The 26,356-nt window shown below is 47.8% G+C and overlaps 12 protein-coding genes across 12 annotated transcripts; 4 read left to right on the top strand and 8 right to left on the bottom strand.

Moving 5' to 3' along the window:
* Positions 1-96: 96 nt before the first annotated feature.
* Positions 97-1,381, bottom strand: N7469_009242 (threonine aldolase GLY1; the record flags this gene model as incomplete). Its single annotated transcript, XM_056648160.1, has 3 exons — positions 97-209; positions 279-1,232; positions 1,288-1,381. The coding sequence occupies 3 exons, from the start codon at positions 1,379-1,381 to the stop codon at positions 97-99; spliced, it is 1,161 nt and encodes a 386-aa protein (XP_056497925.1).
* Positions 1,382-1,919: 538 nt separating this feature from the next.
* Positions 1,920-3,880, top strand: N7469_009243 (uncharacterized protein; the record flags this gene model as incomplete). Its single annotated transcript, XM_056648161.1, has 2 exons — positions 1,920-2,206; positions 2,308-3,880. 2 exons carry the CDS (start codon positions 1,920-1,922, stop codon positions 3,878-3,880), a joined length of 1,860 nt encoding a protein of 619 aa, XP_056497926.1.
* Positions 3,881-4,224: 344 nt separating this feature from the next.
* Positions 4,225-5,675, bottom strand: N7469_009244 (uncharacterized protein; the record flags this gene model as incomplete). Its single annotated transcript, XM_056648162.1, has 4 exons — positions 4,225-5,016; positions 5,074-5,334; positions 5,390-5,487; positions 5,543-5,675. The coding sequence occupies 4 exons, from the start codon at positions 5,673-5,675 to the stop codon at positions 4,225-4,227; spliced, it is 1,284 nt and encodes a 427-aa protein (XP_056497927.1).
* Positions 5,676-6,018: 343 nt separating this feature from the next.
* On the bottom strand, positions 6,019-7,122 carry N7469_009245 (DSD1 family PLP-dependent enzyme; the record flags this gene model as incomplete). Its single annotated transcript, XM_056648163.1, has 1 exon — positions 6,019-7,122. The coding sequence occupies one exon, from the start codon at positions 7,120-7,122 to the stop codon at positions 6,019-6,021; it is 1,104 nt and encodes a 367-aa protein (XP_056497928.1).
* Positions 7,123-7,716: 594 nt separating this feature from the next.
* On the bottom strand, positions 7,717-9,464 carry N7469_009246 (amino acid permease/ SLC12A domain-containing protein; the record flags this gene model as incomplete). The annotated part of the gene is made up of 3 exons (XM_056648164.1): positions 7,717-8,081; positions 8,146-8,906; positions 9,019-9,464. 3 exons carry the CDS (start codon positions 9,462-9,464, stop codon positions 7,717-7,719), a joined length of 1,572 nt encoding a protein of 523 aa, XP_056497929.1.
* Positions 9,465-10,636: 1,172 nt separating this feature from the next.
* N7469_009247 (RNA exonuclease) lies at positions 10,637-12,802 on the bottom strand (the record flags this gene model as incomplete). Its single annotated transcript, XM_056648165.1, has 1 exon — positions 10,637-12,802. One exon carries the CDS (start codon positions 12,800-12,802, stop codon positions 10,637-10,639), a length of 2,166 nt encoding a protein of 721 aa, XP_056497930.1.
* Positions 12,803-13,276: 474 nt separating this feature from the next.
* On the top strand, positions 13,277-14,186 carry N7469_009248 (PICOT family protein; the record flags this gene model as incomplete). Its single annotated transcript, XM_056648166.1, has 2 exons — positions 13,277-14,059; positions 14,118-14,186. 2 exons carry the CDS (start codon positions 13,277-13,279, stop codon positions 14,184-14,186), a joined length of 852 nt encoding a protein of 283 aa, XP_056497931.1.
* A 349-nt stretch (positions 14,187-14,535) lies between these two features.
* N7469_009249 (putative Gamma-butyrobetaine hydroxylase subfamily) lies at positions 14,536-16,113 on the bottom strand (the record flags this gene model as incomplete). The annotated part of the gene is made up of 1 exon (XM_056648167.1): positions 14,536-16,113. One exon carries the CDS (start codon positions 16,111-16,113, stop codon positions 14,536-14,538), a length of 1,578 nt encoding a protein of 525 aa, XP_056497932.1.
* A 1,089-nt stretch (positions 16,114-17,202) lies between these two features.
* N7469_009250 (thiamine transporter TPC1) lies at positions 17,203-18,295 on the top strand (the record flags this gene model as incomplete). Its single annotated transcript, XM_056648168.1, has 2 exons — positions 17,203-17,442; positions 17,576-18,295. 2 exons carry the CDS (start codon positions 17,203-17,205, stop codon positions 18,293-18,295), a joined length of 960 nt encoding a protein of 319 aa, XP_056497933.1.
* Positions 18,296-18,648: 353 nt separating this feature from the next.
* N7469_009251 (tubulin alpha chain) lies at positions 18,649-20,618 on the bottom strand (the record flags this gene model as incomplete). Its single annotated transcript, XM_056648169.1, has 7 exons — positions 18,649-19,115; positions 19,180-19,683; positions 19,739-19,810; positions 19,883-19,970; positions 20,062-20,215; positions 20,313-20,371; positions 20,604-20,618. 7 exons carry the CDS (start codon positions 20,616-20,618, stop codon positions 18,649-18,651), a joined length of 1,359 nt encoding a protein of 452 aa, XP_056497934.1.
* Positions 20,619-22,607: 1,989 nt separating this feature from the next.
* On the top strand, positions 22,608-23,360 carry N7469_009252 (uncharacterized protein; the record flags this gene model as incomplete). The annotated part of the gene is made up of 1 exon (XM_056648170.1): positions 22,608-23,360. One exon carries the CDS (start codon positions 22,608-22,610, stop codon positions 23,358-23,360), a length of 753 nt encoding a protein of 250 aa, XP_056497935.1.
* Positions 23,361-23,695: 335 nt separating this feature from the next.
* On the bottom strand, positions 23,696-25,481 carry N7469_009253 (uncharacterized protein; the record flags this gene model as incomplete). Its single annotated transcript, XM_056648171.1, has 2 exons — positions 23,696-23,735; positions 23,893-25,481. The coding sequence occupies 2 exons, from the start codon at positions 25,479-25,481 to the stop codon at positions 23,696-23,698; spliced, it is 1,629 nt and encodes a 542-aa protein (XP_056497936.1).
* Between the last annotated feature and the right edge of the window lie 875 nt (positions 25,482-26,356).

Below are 26,356 nucleotides of genomic sequence, written 5' to 3' on the forward strand. Positions count from 1 at the left end.
CTAAAAGAGGCAATCTCGATCTTATTTGCTGTGGATATTCTATATCTAGAAACTATAAACGTAGGCGTATATTCACAATTTCGATTCAATGGAGCCCTATGGTTTACTACTGCCGTAAGGCCGGCTCTGATCTTGGCTGCGCTGGTAATCCCCTTTCAGTGCAATGTCAAACACTTCCTCGAGGCGCGCGATTGCCTCATCCGATACCTCTGTGATTCGTCAGTAAAAGGTTCGAGGCATTTCCAGCAGGATATGACCAGGGAATCAAAATCACTCACGGTAGTGGACCACCACTCTTCCACCAAGCAATCTTAGCCCCTTCTCCTGCCCAATGACAGACAGGTCATTCGGCCCCACGCCAGATGCCTCAAGATCCAGCCACACCATGTTGGTGTGGACAGGGTATTGTAGCTTCCCTCCACGACTGGTCCAAAGTTCTGCAACACGCTTTGCCTTAGCATGGGTTGCTGGTAATTTCCCTGTCTGTCCCTGTGGGTCTGTTCCGAACGTTTCGTCTAGCGCAATGCGAGCTGCAGCGGCAAAAACACCTGTTTGTCTCGCGCCGCCACCAATAGACTTTCGGAACCACCGTGCTTTCTTGATGAATGCTTGAGATCCCACAATAATGCTACCGATGGGTGCACCCAAACCCTTCGAAAAGCATAGACTCACACTGTCGAAGAGACTGGCATACTCCTCCAGGCTTCCGGCTCCCGAGACAACGGCTTCCCATAACCGTGCTCCATCCAGATGTACTTTGATATCATGTTGGTGTGCCCACTCAACAATCCGACGAGCTTCGGTCAAAGGCATGATCAGGCCATCAAGTGTGTTTTCCAAACTAATCAGCTTGGTCGGACAGTGGTGAATGTTATCGTCCAGGACCGCATACTTTTGGACGTCTTCGAGAGTCAAATGAACACCATTCTTTGGTACAACAGTTTGGACAGTTGCCCCCGTCCAAGCACTCACACCGCCGGCTTCATAACAAATGATATGGGATCGGTGGTCGCAGAGAACAGCGTGCGGTGGTTGAGTGAGGTGAGTGCGGATCGCCACCTGGTTTCCCATTGTACCTGAGAGCACCAAAAGAGCATCCTCATGTTTGGTTCTGTGTGCTACATAACTCTGTAATTCATTGGTCGTTGGATCCTCGTTAAACACGTCGTCAAGGAGGGTCGTCTGGCAAATGGCTTCAAGCATGGACGATGTGGGTTTTGTCATCGTATCACCTAGATAAGCTCAAGGTAAGCATTTTCCACGGCATGGGTGATTGGTATTTCCTACTCCGAAGGTCGAATTCGGCGGCTCCAGCACCTTGCCAGGTGCTGTTGGACTGAGCCTTGACTACCGAGGCAGTTGATGATTGAGCCATGGTCATTCTCCACAAATTGTGACCCGTAGAGATTGGGAAGAAAACAGAAGAGGAGGAAGAAGAGGCAATGAAGGAAGCGGAGGGACGAGAAACCACACGAGGGCGGCCAAACTGACGGAAGGTACGACTCATGAGGGCCAATGCCAATCGCAGCTTCCCGTTTCGCGTTCACGCGGGGAATACACGAGATGTCACGTGTGCTGCGGGGTGGTACACTATGTACAATTGTATGGTCCCATATAATGGTGATATTTGCTACTTGATTGTATGACTACGAGATTCTTAATTCTTCACCATTGTAGATTGCTACAGAAATCCAATCAAATTGTTTTCCACAGCACACTCCACTGATTGTATTGCTATCAATTGGCGAGCGACTCCACTGCAACTGTAAATGGCAATGAGGTCACTCTGCAGGACATCCGCTATTCTATACCCGGACTAGTGTCGCCAGGGGCCTGGACCGCTGACTCAGCACTTTCATCCCGCGATCGAATTTATGTCGGCCGCGCTGACTTGACGACGTCCCCTCGTCGCATCAAGGATGGACTTTGCTAGTCTTACGCGACCGGCAATCATCTGCCACTGTCGCCGTTGCTTCAGTTCTTTGGCAGTTTTGGAAAATGAATGGGCCGAAGTCTCCAACTTTTACGCCACCTCAACCGCCTGGGTGAGTGTCGATGCCGACCGCATCTCGGTTTCTTCTCAACGAAAGAGGATTCCCGACCATTCCGATGCAAGTCTTATCAGAGGTCGCATCACTCAGGAGGCGTCATGTCGGATGTGTCCAACTTCATCAAAACTTGGGGTTCTTGTGGAAATGGATAATGGGTAAGTAATATAACCAATTTCACCTATAGTTCGGCCTGTTCCCGGCCCCCCTTTCTTGCTATCATCGGCTTCTCCCATGGTCCTTGCTGACACCTCACTAGCCCCATATTCATCTGGAAGATGTCAAAAGTTTCGTTCAGAGAAGTCGTATCGATGCGCCCAACAGAGCCTGTCTTTAAGGAGGGTGCAATCGAAAAACTCCTTGCCCCACCACCCAAGGAGACACCTCGAACTGGCTCTTTCCAGGGCGATTCTTTAGTCCCCGTGGGTGCCACAGACTTCCGTTCGATGGACCCGGTCATGAAGCACCACATGCAACACCAAGGCCGCAGCATCGATCAGATCTCGAGCTCAGTCAACAACCTCCATGACACCATGTCCGATCTCAAGAACTCCTTCACCTCACTTCGAATCGAATTGAATGGCCCGAACCGGTATTCAGCGGAAAGTAATGGGCCAAGCTTCGATATGGTAGCCACGGTCTTGAAGGAACTAAAATCAAAGTCGGACGAGATCGAGAAGCTGAAGCTTGAAATTGAAGCTTTGAAGCTGAAAGCTAGGATCACAGAGGATTCTAAGCCACCTACCCCGGATTATATGGCAGGTCTAGAGGGGGCGTTACCTCGAATGCAGAGCCCCGATCTGCTGCAAGCCGGCAGAAAACGTGGATGGGCAGATACCTTCTCTGGCGGAAATACACTAGCCATTTCGGATACATTCCACGAAGACGACATGGAAGATGCTCTCTCCATTACAGGTCAAATACCTCTTGGTGATCCCCATGTACCTTTGAGTGAACTGGCGCAGAGCCAATCTGAAAGTCGGCAATGGCATTCCGAGACTGCCCCCCAAAATGCCAATATCACATCAAACAACAGAGTAACACAACCACCGCACCCTGCACAGAGTCCAGCAAAACGACAACGACTCACGCAATACCAAAACAACCGAAGTGTGGCGCCAGATAAGAAGAAAGGCGGCCCTCGTGGCCGCCCTAGAAAGTCCGATCCTCAAGAGAACCCTAGTCTGTCGCAATCACAAAGCGGCCCCGTGGATAGCGGCAAGCGTGACCCACCACCCAAGAAAAACAATAAGCGGTCTTCTTTGAATAACCAAAATGCCACTCGTGGGAATGGGCGTTCGCGTCGCAGCCTTGCTCAAGCAGCCGATGGAGCCGCAGAGCCAGAAATTGAGACTGACGCCAATCTTCCTCGTCAGAACCCTATTCAGATCCCTCATTATGGCGATGAGGTTATTCCAGACTCATCTCAACTCACCATTGAACCCATGGAAGAGATCAGCAATACTGAAGTCACGACTGCCAATGGCCAAAACACTTCCCAGCCTCTAGACCAGTTGGAAAATGGCAATGGCTTGCAGGTCAATGGAATTTCCAATGATCAAAATGTTCCTCCAATTTCAAATGGAGCAACCAGTGGCACCCACACAAACGCAGAGAGCGCTGCGGGAAGCATTGATCCCTCTATAGTTCCAACCAAGCCATCTGACGAGAACTCGGCGAAAGAAGTTGGAGCACCTAGCGCTTCGCAGAACTCCCGGGGTGGCGGTGGAGGTGGACGCAGAAAACGCAAGGCTAGTCTCGCTGCGCGTGACGCCATGATCAGGAATGAGATGCAGCGGGAGGAGCAGATGGCGAATGAGCAGGTCCTATAATGGACTCGAGGCTCAGAATGTATGATACGGAGTATGTAAATTGTCGAATGTCGCGTGATTCTCGGCTGGTCCGTTGATATCATCGGCATGAGAAGAAGATGATGTACCATTAGAATTCAAAAACTGACCCAAACCACCAATTTGAATTCCATAGACCTTCGGATGTAGAATCTAATCGTTCCTCAGTATTCCTCAATCACCTCTTGTGGAAAGGCGCTTGAAAAGATTGGCAGAAAGAAGGGCAGTTTCAAGTTAAGCCCAGCGTATTCTATCTGGCTTCGTCACTAGTCTACATTTTCCAAGTAACTATGCTCGGGGTCAATGAAACAATAATCTAGCCATACTTATGAGAGTCGCGAAGACCTCATAACAACACCAAATCCACCCAGAAGTGCCGAAACCCCAGTAAAAAGAATCAAAGGCCCATAACCAGATCCATATGCTTTAGCAGCAACCCCCTTCCAAGCATCATTCTTGAGCAAAGCCTCACTAAGCGGTCCGCTAACAACGTTCCCAATCCCACGTCCAGTGGAAAGGAATCCCAAAATGATACTCGGGTCAGCGTAAGAGCTCTTCACACGCACTTCATGTACAATAGCCGGCCAGGTAGAAGTGAAACATCCAGCGAAGAGGCCATAGAAAATGCAAAAGACATAAAGAGGCGGAAGCGAATCGGCGAATCCCCAAATCAGAAATACAGCTATCGTGCTTCCGGCAGTGGAAGCGAGGATACAGGTAGTAGCATGGAAACGGTCAACCATGGATCCCATAACGATGCAGCCGAATACAGAGGCTAGATTGAACAGCATGACGGTTAGGGTTGCTTGGAAACCACTGGCACCTATACTCCGGGCGTAGGTGGGGAGGTAAATAGTAGGTAGGAAATACCCCATCGCCTCGAGGATGTTTCCAGTCTCGTAGATCATGAAAGTGGAGTTCCATAAGAATCGGAAGTCTAAGGGTCGAGAACGAGAATTGCGTGAGATGGGCAGTCGAGGTCGAACGAAGTATAGCAATGGACCGCCCATGACTAGGAGAACAATTGACCAGGCTCGGAGAGCTGTCTGGTGTCCAAAACTATCCAGAAGCCACTGTAGCACAATTGGTAAAATGACGCCAGATAACCCAGTTCCAGCCTAGAAGATATTAGAATCGATTATTAGATATTATGTATAAGGGGTTTCTATACGTACCCACATGACACCGAAGGCAAGTCCCTTCCGTCGAACAAACCAGTCATCCATGAAAACGATGGTAGGAGCGTAAGCTAGAGAAGCACCAATCCCATAAGCAACACCCTGAGAGACGATGAGATGAGTCGTATTGCTAGCAAAAGAGCTCATGGCTAGCGCAAGACACATGATAATGAAGCCGATTGGTGCAGCCCAGAGTTTAAGGCGTGGAAGTGCCTGGAGCATGATAAATGCAATTGGCATGAGCATGTACGAGACACCCTGAATACGTGTTAATGATATCGCAAGTATAACTCCAGAGCAGGGAATAACTTACCATCGCACAAGTTCCGACGACGGCAATGTCACCGGAGCTTTTGAAGGGTTCATGATTACTGTAATAATCTTGAAAGATACCGTAGGAAAATGTAAACCCTGAGTGGAGTTGAACAGTTAGCAAAATCCTGAATATAGAGACGAGTCTATATACCCCAGATCAAAGCTTCAATCATGAAACATGCCGCGAGGAAGCCCCATGCACCCCGGCCTCTATCGACTGGGGGTAGATTCGCTTCGTGCAGGTCAGCAGTGCTGCCATGCGAAGAGACTTCGAGTTCTTCCATTAAAGATAAGTTTCTTCTTCCCCGAAACTTGTCAGTGGTTATGGGAAATTATTCAATCAAAAGTGAGAAGGGTCAATCTACAAATTGTGGAAGACTTTTCTGGGGCCGCGCCCTTTGACTGTCATTGCCCCGCCAATTGTGGAGTCAAACTATATCGGAAATATCCATAATTTCTGAGGTAGTTTATACACATATTGATATATTGTTGGGCTGTGAAGATTTTCAAATTTATTTTGTGTATCATGTCTATATTTATTTCATCCAAGTCTGAATCAAGTCAAAGTAGTCAAAAAGAAATCTAATGGATATATAGTATGGTCATGCTCGTGCTGAGGAATCCAACTTATTGCACCTTGCCACGCGAATCAACGGGCCAGATTTCTTCAATCACCCCATTGCGGTGGGCATAGTAGAAATCATGCAGATTGACTGTCGGGTCGATATGACTTGGGAGCATCTCGACACGATCACCCACTGACAGAGCTGGGGTACCCTCCTCCCACATAAGAGAGCCGTGCTCATCACCTAGCACACCATACTCGTACCGAGAGTCCTTGCATTCAGCAAGACCGCTATCAGTAGTCAAAGACTTCAGTCCAGTGTCGATGGTGACCGCCCGTGGACCCTGTTGGCTGATCACTGTTGACAGAAGGACGAGACTATGCGAGAAGAAGGAACCAACAGCATTACGGTAGTCCACATCCATGAAAATAAAAGAACCAGGCTGGAGCTCAGTAACGCCTGGAACACTTGCGCAGAACTCAGCCGTACCAGTTCCACCAGTGGTAACAACTTCGATGTTGTGACCAGCCTTGCGGAATGCATCCGCAGTACCAGTCAGGGTAGCCATCGACTCTAAGCACTGCTTCTTGCGGTCTTCATAGTCGTGCAGATGTTGCAAGTGTCCCTCATACCCTTGCACGCCAATCAATTTCAAATGCTTTAGTCCTCCAACATGTCGTGCCAGAGCGAGAGCTGGCTCACCAGGCTTAACGCCGGTACGGTGCAGTCCAACATCCAAATCAATCAGGGTGGTGATAGGTTCCGCAATTCCAGACTTTTCCAATGCATCGTTGATAGCTGAAGCACCGATTTCGCTATCCACAACAATACGGATCTTGGGGTACTTTCGATATAACTCCACTAATCGCTGGACCTTGACGGGGCCCACAATCTCACAGGTAATGAGGAGATCATCGAAGCCTGCAGCAGCAATAGCCTCCGCCTCGCTAATCTTTGCAACACAACCTCCCTTAGCGCCGGCCTTTGCGAGTTTCCCGGCGAGAATGGCGCTTTTGGTTGTCTTAAGGTGAGGGCGAATGTTCAATCCGGTGGGGAGGAGTTTATCCATCAACTTCTTAATATTGGCCTCCATCAGATCCAAATCCACGATCATGGAAGGAGTATCGAGACTATCGACACGATCGCCGACTTTAGGGGAATACATCTTTTAGAAATGCGAACGTGTCGTCGAATATGGAGGGAATAAACGTTTGCACGGAAATCAATGGAGGGGTAGAAAAGGCGGGAGAGTTGGCAATTTATATTGTCTGCAAGGGGGAGGAGGGGAGAGGGGGACACGGTGACATGCAGATCGGTAGAAAGTCAGGAAAAGATAATGTCCCTGACAAGAAGCGACGAGAAAGAGGGTCTTCTTCTCCATTCAATGCTACCCCAGATCCATTCGGCTTGACGGGGACATCGCTGATTCGTACAACACGCGGTCATCCACCACAACCGCGGGTTGCAAGTGGAAACCCCCCGCGCTAAACGGTAGTGTTGACCCCCACGAGGTCCGAGATAGGGCGATTGCCGAGGAAAACTAGGAGTGATTAAGCAAAATATTTCAAGTTCAAGCTTGAAAAGTGGTCAAATGCTATCTATGGTAAAGAATGTTAAATTATGATCAATTGCATTGACGTTGATACACTAATCTTAGTGTATCAAAGTACCTAGAAGGTACTACAGCCCTATAGGTATAGGGCTATTGTATCGAGCTGATTTCTACAGGATATACGTATTGGATGATCAGCCTAGAATTCTAGATCTGCCGCTTCTCTTTCCGACTTCTTCGAAAACCAAACATCTGGAAGATTTCCGTCCAGAATCCCGGCGCATATTCAACGAATGAAGCTTCGTACGCATCAATGATAGGTCGGTCCCAGATAAGATCCGCTTCTTGAGCCTTGATGAACTTAGTCCTCTTAATGAGTTTCCATCCGAAGAATAAGACCGGCGCGAGCAGGACCATGGTGTAGTAAGTAAAGAAATCACCAACGACCCAGCTTCCTGGCAAAAAGACCGCGTATCCGTATGTGCATACCACCATCGTCATCCAAACGAGTCCAATCCATGCTGAGTATGGCTGGAAGCATCCATAATAAGGGAGCGTGCGACGATCGTATCCTTGTGTCTTTAAAGCGCGGTAAAAGAAGATGTAGGTAATGCAAATAATTATGTAGTCGATTACCTGAGCCGCAGTGATAATGTTCGTCAACCACGTTAAAACCTTCGCCGAACCACTTGACACATTGAGGAAAGCGAGAAACGGGAAAATGAATAACAATGAATAGACAATATATGGGAACACCCTTCTTGGTGCATTTTCTCAAGATCTTCGGCGCCTGTCCTTGAAGAGACAAGCCATAGAGACTGCGCGTCCCGTAGTAGGTATAAGTATTTCCGGCAGAGAATATGCTCGTCACTAGCAAAGCGTTTGTGATATGCGGCAGAACAGAGATACCAAGATTATTCATAGCAATAACATACGGTGATGCAGCAGCGGTGCCTGAGCCGGCGGATGAACCTGAGAGGATGTCCAAGAGTGTCTTGTCATTATATGGAATGACGATTCCCACACAAAGTGCACTTCCAATGAAAAAAAATGCGAAGCGAGCGTACGTGGTCTTGAACGCTGTCTTCAAGTATCGACGCGGGAGCTTTGTTTCACCAGCTACCATCGAGATATACTCCGGTCCAACCACTGTGAATGATGCACTCCACACAGCACCGAGAAATCCTTCAAATCGGCCCAGTGAACCAGTTGTAATGTGCTCCGCGAACGAGCCGGGATCCTTCCAGTATCGAAATCCATAAGCATCATGTTTAGGATTCCCGCCAACCATTGTAATGAATGTAAAGAGGAACACGATCAGGATCAAGATGACCTTTCCTGTAGAAAGCCAGAATTCGGCTTCACCGTACCATTTCACAGTGAAAGCATTTAGAACACTAGCCAGTCAGCATCAAACAGATTTGATGGGTGTAGAAGGGAAGAATATACAAGTAAATCACGATACATGCAGCGACGACTGCTTCAACTGGGATATCATCACGTCAAAACTTCAACACAAGGTGCAGAGCCGAGATCTCAAATGGAATCAACGAGGCTTCGTAAAGAAAGAAATTCCATCCGGCCCAGAAGCCGAAAGATTCATCTACCCATTTCCCAGCCATTCGAATGAAAGCTCCAGTAACAGGCATGAAGACGGCCATCTCGGCTATACAATTGTTGACCAGGCCCATCATACAAGAGTAAATCGTGTAGGCTAGGAATAAACTCCCTGGTCCACCTTTTGTCAACCCAGCCGTGATACTAACAAAGGTAGCTGTTCCAATTGATCCACCGATGGCAATTAATTGAATCTGGCGATTTCCCAAATGCCGTTTCAACTGGTCATTGTTGTCAATAACCGTCGCAACCTGGTGCTCGTCACTCTCGGGATCGGATCCGATGAGATCTTTCTCCTGCATGCCAATGTCAATCATCTTCCTGTCATCTATTGTCATCGTGCGAAGTGGATAAGCTCCACAAGATGGAGAATCAAGAAATAGAAAACGTGGGGAAAAAAGGACTTATTATGTAGTACAGTACTTGAAGAACTGACTGACTTACCCCAGAAACAACAAGACTGGCGGCCTCACCAGGGTGTAAGTACAAACGCTCGCTATCTCGCCCAGTCCTCTTTCTCTCATTCTCTCGCTAACACTCCCTTATCAAAGGTCCGTGTAAAAGGCAAAGAATTTCCCAAATTTCCCGCAGCATCTGTCTGATTCGACTTGAATCAACTGTACCCCGTCCCGGCGGTCTTGGTAAAGTTAGGGCTGAAATGCACCAATGGCGAAACAAGCTGCCGCAACTTTGTCTGGACATCTTTCCTATCAGGCGATCAGGTCGATCCTTCTACCAATGATAGTAGACCGGGAGGATTCCCGATATTCAGCTTAGGTTGCCTTGTGCTGATTATTTTGAGCGGCAAGTTACGCCGACACTAATGCGTGGCACGAGATAAACGCTTCCCATGTTGTTGATACAGATTCAAGATTTCTTCATCTACGGAGCATGCAAGTGTAGATTTGTACTTTGAATTGTTCATAGTATCCGCTTTATTCACAGCGGCTGTTGAATAGATAGTATAAACTAATTAGGTTCCTGAAAGATATTCGAATAGCCATTGAACCTCGTACAGCCCCCTCGGTTCATTTCTACGCCACCACCGTAAAGGGGCGCTCAGGCGACGATGGGCCAACAGGGAAAATCGTGCGAGGTTACAATGACCTCAAAGGAGATGGATGGAAGTTTATACAGTAAGCTGGCTTTGATGCATAGCTGAATGCCTCAGTTTAAAAAAGCAGCAAGCACATACCATGACTGGTTCTCTACAATCTTGGCACCAAATTCATTGTAAACTGATGAGTCATGTAATTATGATTAGCACATGTCAGAAATGCAGTGCAAGACAACTTCATAGTATGAAAAGACAAAGAAAGTGGCCGAGTGCCAGCTTGATTTTTTAAGATGTCGCACCGCCACACGGGCTGACACGGCCAAGTCGCCAATTACTCTAGTTTACTACGTAGTAGGGCTTATGCCAAAATCGTAGAGGCTCCTTCGAAATGCAGTAAATCATAATTGCAAGACTCTAAGTCATCATGGTATCACTGGGTACATATTCAATACTTTATTTGACACACATAAATCCGCATCCTTCACGAGCCCGCTCGCACGCCTTCTTCAACGCTTGTTCTTCAACATCAGTCCACTTCACGGTGAGTTCATCCCAGGGTTTACGCGAGTTGAATTCCTCACGGTATGTCTTGTGCATAGCTTGGAGACGACTGACTTCGCGCGGGTCCCCGGTTCCAGAATAGACAATGAACATGGTACAAGGCGGGAGAGATTCGTAGATGCGAGTGATATCAGCGACAGTCCGTGTGACCGTAGCCGAAAGAGCGTTGTCCTCTGGAGCTACATTTCCGTCTGCAAGGCTTGTTGTCGGAGTGGTTTCCTCGGGTGGAGGAACAAGAGTTGTAGATGCGTTGGCATTATTGGGGTCTGGGGCGCGGTTGCACCAGCCTCGAAGGTGTTCGAGGCTGCGAAGTCGTGCCCAAGTGAAATCAACACCACCACCTGGAATGGATGGATTGGACTCATCACCATTCACCACTGCCGCGACTCCCTTGACAACATCGTTGTCATCGCGACATCCAATGGAGACAGTCGCCTGCGAGCCAAACCCACGCTCGGGGCTGCCCCAATCCACCACTGCACCGGTGCGTCCTTCACCGGGTGTCGCGGACTTACCCATCTTGGTGGAACGGGCAAGTCGGCGGAAGATACTTTCATTTGAAGCATCGCTTGTGCCCCAGCGTTCGCCCTTTTCGCATTTCTGTTTGACCAGCTCCAGAACAGCTCGAGCATCCTCGACTGAATCGTGGCCGGAACCTCCTTTTTGAATCTCCTTGTTGACGTATTTTTGAGTCAGCCATTTAAGACTGCACTTCAGCGGGGGACCACGAGGATGGGGATAAATAATGGATGTATCGACGATGAAAGGGTGCGTGATTTTAAGCGCCGTAAGATCGGAATTCAAAGAGTGACCGATGAGTATAGATTGAGGCGTCAATATAGTAAGAAGACGCTTTTGAATATCGGCTAGAGTTGTCGTGACTGGGTCGAGCATTTCCTTGGTGATACCGGAATATTGGGTGAGATAGTTGGTAACTGGTCGTGAAGGTTGGACCAATTCATCCAGAACAACCTCACCATCCCAACCAACAAGACTGATACGGGCCAGTTCAGATTGATCGCCTTCAGTGAGACACATCTCACAATCCAAGGACAAGACCTTCCGTCCAGCTGTCACGCTACCCTTTTCGATCTCAGCATCTGGAACGACACCCGCATCCAGACTGGGAACATCGGTATCAACCCAGCCATCTTCTGCGGCTCGATTGGTGCGGCGACGGGCCTCGGCTTCTTGCGCTTTCTCTGCCTCTGAACCAAGCAGAGCCGGGTGGAGGGGATACTCGCTATCACGGAGATCCTCCAAAGAACTGATGAAAGTAGTGATTGGGGTCCGTTGGAAGGTCGCACTTTTATCAACTCGCGGGGGCCGAGCGCCTTTGCGCCCTTGCTCGTCCTTTGACTTTGGAAGTGTCGACATCAAAATGGCTTGTAAAGGGGAATGCACTTTGTTATATTTGGCATCGCCAGGGGCCTTCACCGGCCAAACATGTGGGAACATATCACTAAGTGGGCGAAGTGGCTCAGGCAATGTATCTGCGGAGAGAGGTTTGGGATTATATCGATGCGATCTATCAGGAGGCGGGAGGCCATCTTTCCAACGTTGAAAGTCTTCGTTTCGTCTTTCCTCAGAGGTATCATTTTGTTCATTGACATCAGTCTTTGGGTTATCATTGTCGCTCGTACTGTATGTGACTGGTTTCAATGGAATACTTCCATCAAACATGCCAATCTCCAGGCCCGGGACCATCAGAACAGCCACTTTGCGGACATGACCAGAATGTTTGACAGAGATCCATTGAGGTGCAATTCCGTCTGCGAAACAGTACAAGAGTAACCCTTGAAGATCGGCAATTCGAATTGACGATTGTAGTCTTCCCTCGACATAGGTAAGTACCGGGTATTTAGTCTTTTCGCCGTCTACTCGCTTTTTCTTGCTCTGGCGCGCCATCTCCGTAGAACCGTTCTTCGCAGATTGATCGGATTCGGGGGAGGCATCGTTCAGGCGGGATAGAGTTTCGGCAACACCAAAACCTTTCACTGAGGGTTCAGCAACGGGATCAAGATCCTCATCCCGCTTTCTCTTGTGCTGTCCGGCCATGATATCGTGAGGAAATTCAATGAATGCTGCAATTCCCAGCCGTCGCGAAATTCAGAGATAGTCACGTGGTGATAGTCTGGATAACAAGTTATCTCCACGTGACTCTAGCTCACTACTTGTAGCCTTAGGAACCAGGTGTTCAGATATTTACATCCCGTGTAACGTGGCTTTGATCGGATAAGCGATACAGTCGCGTGACCGGGTGACAATACGGTGACAATACTAATCTGATAACGCAGCGATCGCCGGAAAATTCACCCTTCAACTCTCATCACGCCATCTTTTCTTCCCTCAGATAGCTCCCACTACACATCTCATTCTTGGAGATTCGTTCTCACTTTTAATTGCCTCTACATACTTTGACTCTCGAACGAATCTCTACAACGGCTTGCTACACCCTTCCTCTCGACTTTCCCACCTCCCCCACTATCTAGACTCGAAACCGCACTCCCCTCCTCCGCACACGGCCTAACAATGTCGGCCCTCACCGAAGTGCCCTCCGAGGCTGCCTTCGCGCAGCACATGAGTAACGCCCCAGCCGAGACGCTCATTGTGCTTTACTTCTACGCTTCATGGGCTGCACCTTGTACGCAAATGCGCAATATTCTCAGCGCCCTCGCCTCGCAGTACCCCGCCACCACCCCGCCAACAGTCTCGTTTGTCAGCATCGACGCGGAGCAGTTGCCCGACATCTCAGAGGAATATGATGTTTCCGCCGTGCCATTTGTCGTCTGCGTGAAGAATGGCGAGATTCTCGAGTCGATTAGTGGAAGTGATGCTATTAAAGTCCGCGATGCTATTGAGCGTCATGTTGGCGGCGGTGCCCCCGTTGATGGTGGTCATAGAGCGCATATCCCTCCCCCTCTTTCTGCTGTCGCTCGTGAGAATGGTCCGGCGACGGCTACTCAACAGCCTGTTTCTACCCCCGATGGTTCGGTTGGACCTGCCGCTAATGCGGTTCCGGTCTCTGCCGCCCCCGCCCTCACGCCCGAGCAGTCTAAAGAGGCTCTTTTCGCTCGTCTGGGTGAGCTGGTTAAGGCTGCTCCCGTCATGTTGTTCATGAAGGGTACCCCTAGCTCCCCGCAATGTGGTTTCAGTCGCCAGCTTGTTGGTATCCTGCGTGAGCGCAGTATTAAGTATGGTTTCTTTAACATTCTTGCCGATGAGGATGTTCGTCAAGGTTTGAAGGAGTTTGCCGAGTGGCCTACATTCCCTCAATTGTGGGTGGCCGGCGAACTAGTTGGTGGCTTGGATATTGTGAGTTTCTCCAGTCCTTGATTTAAAGTCGTTCTGTCAATGCTAATATCTCCACCAGGTCCGCGAGGAAATTAATGCAGACCCTGACTTCCTGGCAGACTTCTCTGTCAGTAAGCCTGCGGCTTGAGCTAGTTCCTGGATGATACCCTTGCTTGCCTCGAGTCTGGATGTTGTACTTCCACCGTGATGATATACGTTTTTCCTTGATATGAAAAAAAGAGAGCCAGTTCGAGATCCTGTAATTGTTCATTTCGTTTTGTAAAATAGAGATAGTCGACTTACTCGAATCTAAAAAGTCGCACTTTCTACATTTCCTATGGGGCCTTAAATAGTCGAGTTGTGTTGAACTTTCAATTATGAAAGTTTCTAGTTCACACTAATGAAACGCTTAGAAAATATCATGCAATGCAATGTACGTGGTTGCGTCCAATAGACTAGACCATCAATTCAACCATGAAATGCTACCGATTCCGCTATCAACCTTCTTTCTCAGCTGGCACGGCCTGGCTATTCTCATGCGCAGCCTCGGCTTCGGCCTTACGAGCATTGTATTCTCGCAATGCCTTAACAGCCTCTTCCTTTTCGCTTTGAAGTTGAATTAAGAGTTTCTTTCCGGTTTTGCTTGGGTCGCTAGCCGACCACTCTGCCGGGAACTTTCTCGCATTCGTAGCAAACGTAGATAAAAGTGCATCCTCATCCACGTACGCACCAGCCAACCACCGCGAGCCAGATGCAGTGTTGAACTGGTTTCGGGCGTGTACAATTCTCCGATTGGCGAAGATCACACATTCTCCCGGGTTGAGTTTCAATTGGAAGACTGAGCTATTGCTTTCGAGAAGACGGGTGAAGGTTTTCAAGGCTTGTCTCCATGCCTTGAAATTAACGTGGTTACTGGCGCCGTCTGCGTTCATATATTTCGGTACTGGCGATTGGAAAGGGGGTGAGTAGTTGACGTTGCGGATTCGATCGGTCATCTTATCTAGTTCGAATAATGGTCGGACATTGCTGTAAATGTGGTCATTGTGCATGTATTCGAAGCCAAATAGTCGTTTTGTCAATGTTTTATATTCGCTGGGAAATTGCTTGCGCATGATACTCGCCGCGCGGAATGAATCGGCGAAAAGTGACTCGCCTCCTTCGCAAGAGTTTTCCAGGCAATGGAGCAGTTGGTAGCCAGGGGGTTCATTCATGTATAACAGATCCATGTGAAAGCCTAGAAACTGGTTTGTGTACGCAACATTCTTTGCTTGGGGCACTGTCTTCACGTCCCAAGTTTCTCCATAGAAAGAGTTCCGAACGGGACCCATGCGTTCCGAGATCTTCTTCACTAGCTCCCGGGACTTGGGAATGTCTTTGACAAATATCAGACCCAGACGTTGGAGATTCCGCATTGACTCTGCAAACTTGGCATCATTTGACATGTAATCATCGAACGATACCCAGTGTTGAATCCCCTGCATTAATTTACTACCCCAATGAAAGGGCTTTGTAGCGGTTGATACATTGTCATGAGTATTCATAGGACCTGCTTTAAGGCTTTCAATGTCGAGTGATGATACGTGATCATCATCATAGCCTGGGATATCATTGGCCCATTTGATCTTCAGAGAGAAACCATTCCACTCGATTTGTCGCGGGTAAATTTTGGCGGGAATGTCACTAGTTCGAAACGAACGTTGCTTCGAGTGCGGATCAACGCAGCGCGGACATTTACAGAAATCACGAAGGTAGTAATAAGGAAAGGCGGCGTATCCATGCATAGGCGATTGCAGCTTAAGGTATTCCGGTTCGGCCTTGAGCCACGCTGGGTCCGATAACTCCACCTTGGTAAAATCCTTCTCGGACCCAGCATTGGGGTGCTTGAATGAGAATATGCGTTGCTTCTCATGGGATTCAAGTCGGAAAGCATCTTGCAGTAGCTCGGACATGTGCTGTTGAGTTTTGGGGGTTTCCTCGGAATTGAGCCGTTTGGCCGAGGAGACGAGGGTGCGCAGCGCAGGGTTTACCCGGCGCCGCGCGACCTGGCGCAGCATTGCTGAGGGTACAGGGCGCATTTGGAGGAAGCAATTGGATGAATGAAGAAGAGTAACAAAGTGAGAAGTAAGAAATGTTGGAGAAGGAAAAAGCAAACATGTGATGGCTCGACCCCGGACTCCGAACTCGCGGGGACTTTACCCGATTTGATCAAGCCGAGGTTGTCATTGGGCAGTCAGGCATTGCCGTGGCACTTTCAGTGGGAATTCAGATATTAGAAGCTGGCTGATTCCTTCATAATTTTTCATATTTATAGCTTATACTTGATCAATTCCTTGAGACGATGCAGTGGGAATATGTGAGCTGGTCAGACTCATGAAAAGTAGAGTACAGGTTGCCGGGAAAACAATGCTCCGACGGATACCGTATGTAAATTTCATGGGAATGTAATTGAACTCTTATACACTGTACTGCGCCTGCTAATGACAGTCAAATCCTAGAAGCTCAAAATCAAAGTCATCACCGATAATGATATCTAACAAGGGATCGTAGTATCATAATTATTTCACATAATAAATCGCCGGGAAATGATGACTCGAATGAGACCATTGTACGTATTCCCAGGTGTTTGATTGGTCTGTTCAAGGAGGCTCAACTTAAGCTTAATCTGTTCGGGCTGCACAATTCAAACTTAGAGGTGCAGATGAGTATGGTATGATTTTTATATGTCAGATATTTCGTTTCTCAGCAATTACAATAATTCTTCGTAGTGAAGAGATGCTTATAAAACAGCCAATCCGATGCACATTCTTTCTGAGGTCATTCGCATTACCAATCAGGTTCTACAATTTATCCAAGGGTTTCTAACAGTACCCTTTTCTGCATATACTGAGTGGCACATGAATTGAATTAACCTTTAATTAGGCTAGAACGCTGAGGACAGTTGAATTTGATATGATATCTGTTTCTACACCTTCTGATTGCTGCATCTCTTCTACATATATCTCGACAAAATGTACTGTACTAGTTCCATTACTCAGCCATCGACACCTCAGGAACGCAATCCGGGGTTACGTAACTTTCCCCATTCCATTCGCCCCGGAAAACCAACCAAAAGAGAAACGGCGAAAAAAATAACAACAAAACATGCCCTCCACCTAAACTTGACTATGTCGGCTGGTGGCGAGCATCTCAAAGATGAGGGCACCAGGCGGCAAACAGTGCTTGCCGGTGGTACCGCCGGTCTAATTTCACGCTTCTGCATTGCACCGCTGGATGTCGTGAAGATCCGCCTGCAGCTGCAGATCCATTCTCTCTCCGACCCGGTCTCGCACCGTACTGTCAATGGACCTATTTATAAGGGGACACTGTCGACGATGCGGGCGATCGTGCGCCAGGAGGGGATTACAGTACGTTTGATCTTAATCATCTTGCTTCGATGTAATGGTGCTGTTGATGTTACTGTTCTGTTCCCGAAGAACAGAAACAGACAACGGAAGCCGGGAAGTAGACACTTCTTAATACTAATAAAATGAATTATAGGGTCTGTGGAAAGGCAATGTCCCCGCAGAACTGATGTACGTTTGCTACGGTGCTCTCCAATTCACCGCATACCGAACAACAACCCAAGCCCTAGCACAATTAGGCGATTACCGACTCTCACCCTCAGGCGAATCCTTCGTTTCTGGCGCTGTGGCAGGTGGTATCGCGACAACAGCTACATACCCACTCGATCTCCTCCGAACAAGATTTGCCGCACAAGGTCCAGAACGCGTATACAAATCATTATTCTCATCCGTGGTCGAAATATCCCGTCACGAAGGCCCGGCGGGATTCTTCCGCGGATGTTCGGCGGCTGTTGCTCAAATCGTTCCTTATATGGGCCTATTCTTTACGGCTTATGAGAACCTCAGGCCTACCATGGCTCAATGGGATTATCTACCTTTTGGAACGGGGGATGCGGCTGCGGGTGTTGTGGCTAGTGTTTTGGCTAAAACGGGTGTTTTCCCGCTTGATCTTGTAAGGAAGAGGTTGCAGGTTCAAGGGCCTACACGGACGCGTTATGTTCATCGGAATATTCCTGAGTATGATGGTGTTGTCAGGTCGATTGTGATGATTCTTCGTACGCAGGGCGTGCGTGGATTGTATCGTGGGTTGACGGTTAGTTTGTTTAAGGCGGCGCCGGCAAGTGCGGTGACAATGTGGACGTATGAGCGAGCTTTGAAATTGATTCAGGAGATGGAATTGGCCGCTCTCGACTAAATCTAAATTCAAGAGCGGGATGTTTGGGATTTCGCTGCGTGCACGAGCATATAAATGGCGTTTGGCGGCGTATTGGGATGTCTTTGGGTTAATATACTACATTGCGCGATTGCACTACACTATACACTATACTATTAGATCTGGACCGTCTTAAGAGGAAATGGGCATCAATTCTTTGAAATTCCACATAAAATGGTGTCGACTGTCGTCTAAACACGGGGGAAGAAAATAGAAACGCTGTTTGGGCTCAAACGAAAAGGGGTGTCGCAGAAGGGAGAGAGGTGGGTGCGTATGTCCACACAGAACGAAGAATCATATGTGCGAGGTTTGGGTTTGCTGAGACTTGATATTGCTTAGTACTCAAGCTCCTCCTCTTCCTCCTCGATCGAGTCGCCGGCGACCTCCTCGTAGTCCTTCTCCAGAGCCGCGAGATCCTCACGAGCCTCAGAGAACTCACCCTCCTCCATACCCTCACCAACATACCAATGAACGAAGGCACGCTTGGAGTACATGAGGTCGAACTTGTGATCCAGACGGCCCCATGCATCTGCGATAGCGGTGGTGTTGGAGAGCATACTGACGGAACGGTCGACGTTAGCCATAGCAGTGTCGGGGACCTGCTTGGGCTTCTGGTAGTTGATTCCCAGCTTGAAACCAGTAGGGCACCACTCAACCAGGTTGAAGGAGGCCTTGGACTTGACGGCAGCCACGGCCTGAGTACACTCCTGGGGAACAACATCACCACGGTACAGCAGAGCGACGGCCATGTACTTGCCATTGCGAGGGTCACAGACGACCATCTGGTTGTTAGGCTCGAAGCCTAGAGTTATATTAGTATCATCCAGACAAGCCTGTATATTTACAAACGTTTTCGAAGCACGTACACTGGAAGGTGAGGTCCTGGACCTTGAAGCTCTCGTGGCCACTGCGGTTGCTGCCAACGACGGGAGCGTACGAGATCAAGGGGTAGTGGATACGAGGGAAAGGAACCAGGTTGGTCTGGAATTCGTTCAGGTCGACGTTCAGGGCGCCATCGAAGCGCAGACTTGTGGTGATAGAGCTAACGACCTGGGCAATCAGGCGGTTCAGATGATCGAAACTGGGTCGGGGAATGTCCAGGTTGCGACGGCAGATATCGTACACGGCCTCATTGTCAACGAGGAAAGTGCAGTCGGAGTTCTCAATGGTGCTGTGGGTAGAGAGAACGGCGTTGTAAGGCTCGACAACAGCGGTCGAAACACGGGGGGAAGGGTAGACGCAGAATTCCAGCTTGGACTTCTTGCCATACTCAGCGGAGAGCTGCTCCAACAGCAGAGCACCGAAACCGGAACCAGTACCACCACCGAAGGAGTGGAAAACAAGGAAACCTTGCAGGCAGGAGCAGTTGTCTGTTGCACGTTAAATATAGATCGTAGTCATAAGAGGGGGCATTTATTTGCATACCAACGACACGGCGGACGCGCTCCATCACTTCGTCGACGAGCTCCTTGCCGACAGTGTAGTGACCACGGGCATCTGTATTTGCATTAGCCTGAGACCCATCTGTTGAAACGAGTCACCTTTCCAGGACTCATCAAGTGTATGTACAATTGTTGGCAGCATCTTCCTTGCCGCTGATCAGCTGCTCAGGGTGGAAAAGCTTCTTATAGGCGCCGCTGCGAATCTCGTCGACGGGCTATTATATCACAAGACCACCATTAGCCCGGGTCAATTGCGCTCCCGATGGAGATCAGTATCAAAGCTCTGGGTATATGTTTCCCTCATACCGAAGGGTCAAGATCAGCAAAGATGGCGCGGGGAACGTATTTGCCGCCGCTGGTCTCGGTATAAAAGGTATCGTAAGAGCCGCTGGAACCAACTTCGTCGGCGCGGGACTCGTCGTAACGACCCTTGGGGGTCAAACCGTGCTCAAGCTGGTACCTAGTAAGAATTGGCACATTTGAATTAGCCTTCCCTCTGTGCGTAATGATTTTTGCAACTATATTTCGGAATGTCAACAAGCGGTGAAGAAACGTACAGCTCCCACGCGGCGTTACCGAGTTGGATACCGGCCTGGCCGATGTGAAGGTGGCAGATCTAAAGCCATTGAATGTGGTTAGCAACTTGTTGGAAGTCATCGAGAGGTTTGTTTTTGAAGCCATTGAGAGAGCGGAGCCGGATATGCTTCATCCATGGACACGGAGGGGTGGCTTGTTCAGGGGAACGGAGTGGGGGTGACCATGAGTATGGCTGATATAACCATGAGGGGGAGCGGTAATGGCAATGGCAATGGCAATAGCGGTATAAGAATGGAAAATAAGGGACATACCTCTCCTCGAACCATATTGGATTAATAACAGACGAAGTTAAAGCAAAGCAGACTCAGAGGAAGAGGAGAAGCAAAAAAGAAAGTGTTGAGGGAAGCAGTTAAGTGGGGCGCTTCCCCTGAACTGGCGGTCACACGGTCTTTCAGCAGACAAAGAAGAACAATTTGGTATAAAATGATTCATTCATACTCAGTATTAGAATATTAGAAAATCTCAATGGTTGAAGATTCATATTCGGAGTATGTATATTCAGCATTAGCATGGAAATCCCCCCTCTGAGCTATACTAAGGGTGATTTAGTACTATTAGCACTACTCCGCATGATATACTAACTACTGATATAGATCATATTTACATAGCGCTGTACTGTATAGAAGCCAGGCGCCTCCATATCCAGTGTAGTACGAGTCAACATATGCTCGGTCTCCACTGATGTGTATCCATCTCATGTACTCATCTTATTGAACCTTTTATCAATATAGAAATGTTGGACGTCAACCCATGCTTCTTCTAACAAGCGAAAAGGCAGCTCATACATTGTCTCATACTATGCTATAGTATAGCCTCTACGGCTACCGTATCAGACTATCAAATTGGCCTTTGTTTCTCCAAGAGTATTCAAGCCATGGAATTGCACCGCCTAGTGTTCTGCCACTAGCTATCAGTCTATACTACTATTAGTAATATAGTATAGGTCACGTCGCATCTTGATAATACTCCTAGCAATATGAGTTTCGGAATCTCTCTTGCATCTTGATAGTTACTTTCCAAGATATACGTAATCAGAATACCTATTCTGATTTAAGTATCGGAGTACGAATATCTTTATTAATAATTCAATCCGAATGCCTTCAAGGAAGTACTACCCCTGGACCACGAAACAACATTATGCACCTCGAGATGCCTTTCCAAAGGTTAGACATCTTCCGAATCCAATGTTCATACCGTGACGACACTATATGTAATGCTTGGTTGATAAACTGGCATTGCTTCAATAACTTGAACAGTCTTCAGATTCCGGGCAACCTCCCTATAATGCGAGTGTGCAACTTGAATGATGGTGCCAAGAGATGCTAATGTGACAAGACGCGCTTCCCCATAGACCTCGTATTGAGCTTAGACCCTTTCCCTGGGGGTTACCTACCCATTCTGTGGACCTGTAAGAATTATTTACAATTTATAGACCTTATGAAGCTAACACCGGGCGAAATTGACCTTAGGTTAGTGCACGCCTTCTAGAGTCTAAGTTGAGGCTCCAACCGCCATTGATCAGCTTCGTGATAGCAAGCCACAGTCCTGGCACCCCGCATTCACTCCCCCAATGATGGAGCTTGGGGATACACGGATGCTGTCGGGCTGGATGTTGTTTTCGTGTATTATTTACCTAGTCCATCAGGTGATGGACTAGGTAAATCATACACTGGGCACTACCAAGACCCTTCGTTTGTTCATCCGCTTCATACAGACCACTGCGACTGTCCCGATATACTCGATAGCCAAATGACATCCATGGACAAGCACCGACAAGGCTTTTCAGTTACATAAGATACTGCTGTAATAAGGTTCATTATGGCAAAGGCTCATAATATGCAGGCTGGTTTTTAAGGCAGTGCCAAGGAGGCTTAAGCTGCAAAGCAAATACTACAGCGCATGATCAGCATAGTTCAACACGAGGATGGGTAGGTAGACCAGCAATACGCATCCAATGTAGGGTTACATTCAGGCAGCTTTAAGAGCCTATAACCGAGTCAACGGACCCCTTCTGGCTTCGTATCCGGCTTTTCCCTTCCGAGGTCTATTGCTCGCCGTAGGATACTTATAGTATAAGTAGGTGTCTGCCTTGGACACGCTCTTCAAATCCACGTCAGCTGCCAGTTTAACAACTCTGGGAGTGTTGAATCCACTGGCAGGTTCGTATACTAGTAGTAGTGTCATATTCCACTACTGTAGTCCGTCACAGCCCACTACCAATTGACGAGACTTCACAAGCGTCGACATCCAAGATCATGTATTTCCGTTGGCCTCTTGTGACCCTTATAGCCTACGGACTAGCAAAAGTCCAGGCTACAGGCCTCCCTCTTGCAGCTATAGCTCTGATAACTGATGATCTGGTCGCGCGACAGGAATATTCGTGTCCGACAGGGGGTGCTTATACATGGTGTCCAGGCCACGAGGGATGCTGCTCAGTGGGCCAACCCTGCGTCACAACCACCGGATATGTAAAATGCAAGGCCCCATGCTACGGACCGACATGCAAGGGTGGTTTTTGCTGCGATATTGGGTTCCAATGCCCGCCACCAGGTCAAAAAGCCTGTCTTCAAACCAACTTTCCGTCTTTTCCAACTGATCCTCCCTCGTTACCGCCGCCGATATCCTCATATGAATCAGATCAAGAGACTTATACCTCTGATTCAGAGCCACCACTTACTACGTCAGATACGGAGACTTCTCAAAGCTATCCGTCTCCGACGTCTGGGCCTGAGCCGTCGTTAACATCGACGACAGATGTGATAACATCTTCGACGCGGACAACCGATTCATCGTTGGCATCATCGTCGTCAGATTTGGCATCCACGAACTCTCAATCTCAGTCTCAATCTCAGAACCAAACTCAGTCTGAGTCTAAGTCACCCATTTCGAGTGGAACGTCAACAGCTAGTCCCGTATCTACTGGTATGGCTATTTCGTTGTCGAGCAGTTTCGGCCTTTGGACTACCTGGGTTTACACTTGGGTGCTTGGTTTAACTTTTATGATGTAGCGTTCGCATTGACTTTTCATTGTGTACAAGCAATATCAACTTTGTTAGATCGGTAATGCTCGCTGGCTATCTGCGTGAGTTGATGAATCGATCACAGAAGCACAAAACAACAACACCCACAGGGTGCACGTATCGTGTGCAGTGTAGTAGGCAGGGTGATCTAAGCGAGCTACAAATCATCAAGTGTCGCAGCCATACGTGAGTGAGCCTACCGGGACCGCTAGAAAGAGACGAATTGGCGAGACGAAAGGAGTGTGGATGTTCGAAATACCGATGATTTCTCGAAGCTTGCATATCCCCCAGCTAGTTATAAGTGGACACTTTGTTACTAAAGCTCATGTCGCCTGATTCCAATGTTGAGAACGGATATCCCCACTACATTATATAGCATTGTTATATTAGTATAAGAAAATCCCCTACTTCATCTGAAAGCAAGCCCCCCCAATCATACAACATATTGACGGTAGATATGAACCCCCATACTGAAGGACCACATAAAAAGAAAACAATGATAAAGACAACAACAGCATACCATTTAGCAGATTTCTCATATCTTGCATGAAAGTCCGGGTCCCTGTCAAAGTGTGGGTCCCTGTCAAAGGGCAAAGACTCAGGTTCGCTCATCTTTAAAAACCTTTGGAGAAGCAGTTGTCGTAATTTTGGGACACTAAGACCATAAACGCAGTCGAAGCCAAACCATAACATCATCGATATCTGATCGAGAGTGGAGCTCTCTTTGCCTTTGAATCCTGTGAGGGCCCCAAATACTGCAAGCGGGATCAAGGTCAAAAAAATGCAAAAAGCGAGACGAGACCAGCGGTATTGAAGTTTGCCGATGGGGTTTCTGCCATCTGACGTTCGGAAGGGGCTGCATGAAAAGGGAGAAAATTCGCATATTGCCTCTTCAGACTCATCAATAGCATTACCTCCAGGTAATCCATTAAGCTCGACACCTGAATCTGTGTAGGTAGCTGTAAAAACGTTGTCGGAAGTCACACTCTGGTCGAGCGACCCGACCACACCGTCAAATCTCGCGCCACGCCTCTCAGCTTCGCACATTTCCTCTGATCTCACCAGATACAAAGTTGGGTAGCTTGGGGTAATCAGGTTTGCAAACAAATTGGTCAAAGACATAACCAAATAAGGAAGCACTGACAAGCTAAATGATGCAAACCCATACCTGCGAATTTGAGCCATGTTTGAAGGTGTAGTCAATGAATAGATTGCGAAAAACACTTGCACGATAGCGATTAGAGTTCTCGGTAAGTTGTAATTTGACGAAAGGATACTCCGCTGATAAGCGCGAGGGATGGGCTCTTGAGACTCTGCGAAATAAGGTCGATACCGATCGACTCTTCCATTGAAATCGACTTTCGCGTTGAATGGCAAAATTGCGAGAGTATATTCATTTGGAAGATGCACTAATCCATGCACTTTGCGCATTTCACCAAAACTCGGGTCTACGAATGACGATTCCATCATTTCATTCGGCAGAATAGGCGTTCCCAGTCGTCTGTTGCAAGAGATGCGGCAAGTTTGGGTGGTTAGTGTCGTTGACGAGTCACCGGTACTAACTGTTGACACTCGATTCATTGGCATTTTCTCATCCACCGCTGGGCCAATACGTTGCCGGGAATTACGTATAAATCTGAGGCTCGCAGTGCTGCCTTTCACTACCTCGTTAGACCGTGGAACCCATTTCTCGTAGGAGCGAACAACGACTGCGAGAGCGCCAGCTCCAGCTGCCTCTTCAAGTAGGTTGCGCCTTGTGAATTCCTTCCATTTAGCCCTGACTCCTTCCTCATCCCGGACCCGATTCCAGCGTGTGGCGGAAAATAATACAGACCGCCATATCAAGCTGACACCTCTCCAAAGGCCCGAATATGGGAGGAACACAGCTGTCAAAAAGTCCAAGAAAGCAAGTAAAGTTGGTTGCCCTGGAAATGGTATAATAGTTGCTGCATAAGCAACGTAATTCACTAAGAAGAATATCGCAATTCTGTACCAAGGTAAGGGAAAGCAAATGATCCCTTCTTCTGGCTCCTTTGTGGAATCTGGTACCTCAATGAGCTTGCCTTCAGCGAAAGAGCTGAAGAGTGTGAGTAGCTCCAGATATAGCATGTTGATATTGTAAATATGATTATGTGAATGTTTGTTGCAGTAGCTTAAGCTATATCAGAAGATATTCAGAAATCCAAAAGACGAGGTGTCAAATACGTGAATTTATGCACTCTAGAGATTACTCTGAGGCATATTGAACCATAGCAATCTTCCTGACACTACTCTTGGGTGAAAGTTGATATTGGCTGAACAGAAAATGTAGCTATCATAATTTCATAAGTCGTAATTTGATCTAGACCTCACGTGGAAACTTCCAGCAGAACGCTGTCATTGCTAGTCACTGGCATTGGTCATCTGGCATGTTTATAAAAGGTTAGGTATTCCAAGGTTAGTATAGGAATTCAATGTCATCGTTAAATCATCCATGGTTTCTCCAGGCCATTTAGTGATGATTTAGGTCTCAAGATTGTGAATATGCAGCCCATCCATCACTCCTAGCTGATTATAACACCAGTGTGAGCCTGATACTGAACTATCGGTTCAATAATAGCTTGGGTAACCTTATTTTAGGCCCCTCGGCTGGCAAAAATTAGTTTCCTGTGGGTATTTGCATTGCTAGTTGATTTGTCTCAGCTTACCACGGTCTGTGAATTCAACAGAAATATGTTACTTGCCGTGAAACAAATATGATTGGAAGACTTACATGCGTGATTCAGCCCAGACAAATCGAAATGATCATCAGATGATTTTGTCAATCATCCCTCTTAGAGTCTGGGTACGGCACCTTTCCAAGATAACAATCAGAAATGCGCGAATAAAGATCCTATGACTACCAGGAAAATATTGAATTACATACCTATCATAGTCTAGCTAATTAATTAAGATTTACTTGGTTTCCAAATGGATCGTGACCTTCTGGTAAAGTGCATAGTATA

The sequence above is a fragment of the Penicillium citrinum genome (assembly GCF_028827155.1).
Source record: "Penicillium citrinum strain IBT 23319 chromosome Unknown utg000008l:1.0-2707905.0:1.0-2709502.0, whole genome shotgun sequence".
Taxonomy (NCBI): domain Eukaryota; kingdom Fungi; phylum Ascomycota; class Eurotiomycetes; order Eurotiales; family Aspergillaceae; genus Penicillium; species Penicillium citrinum.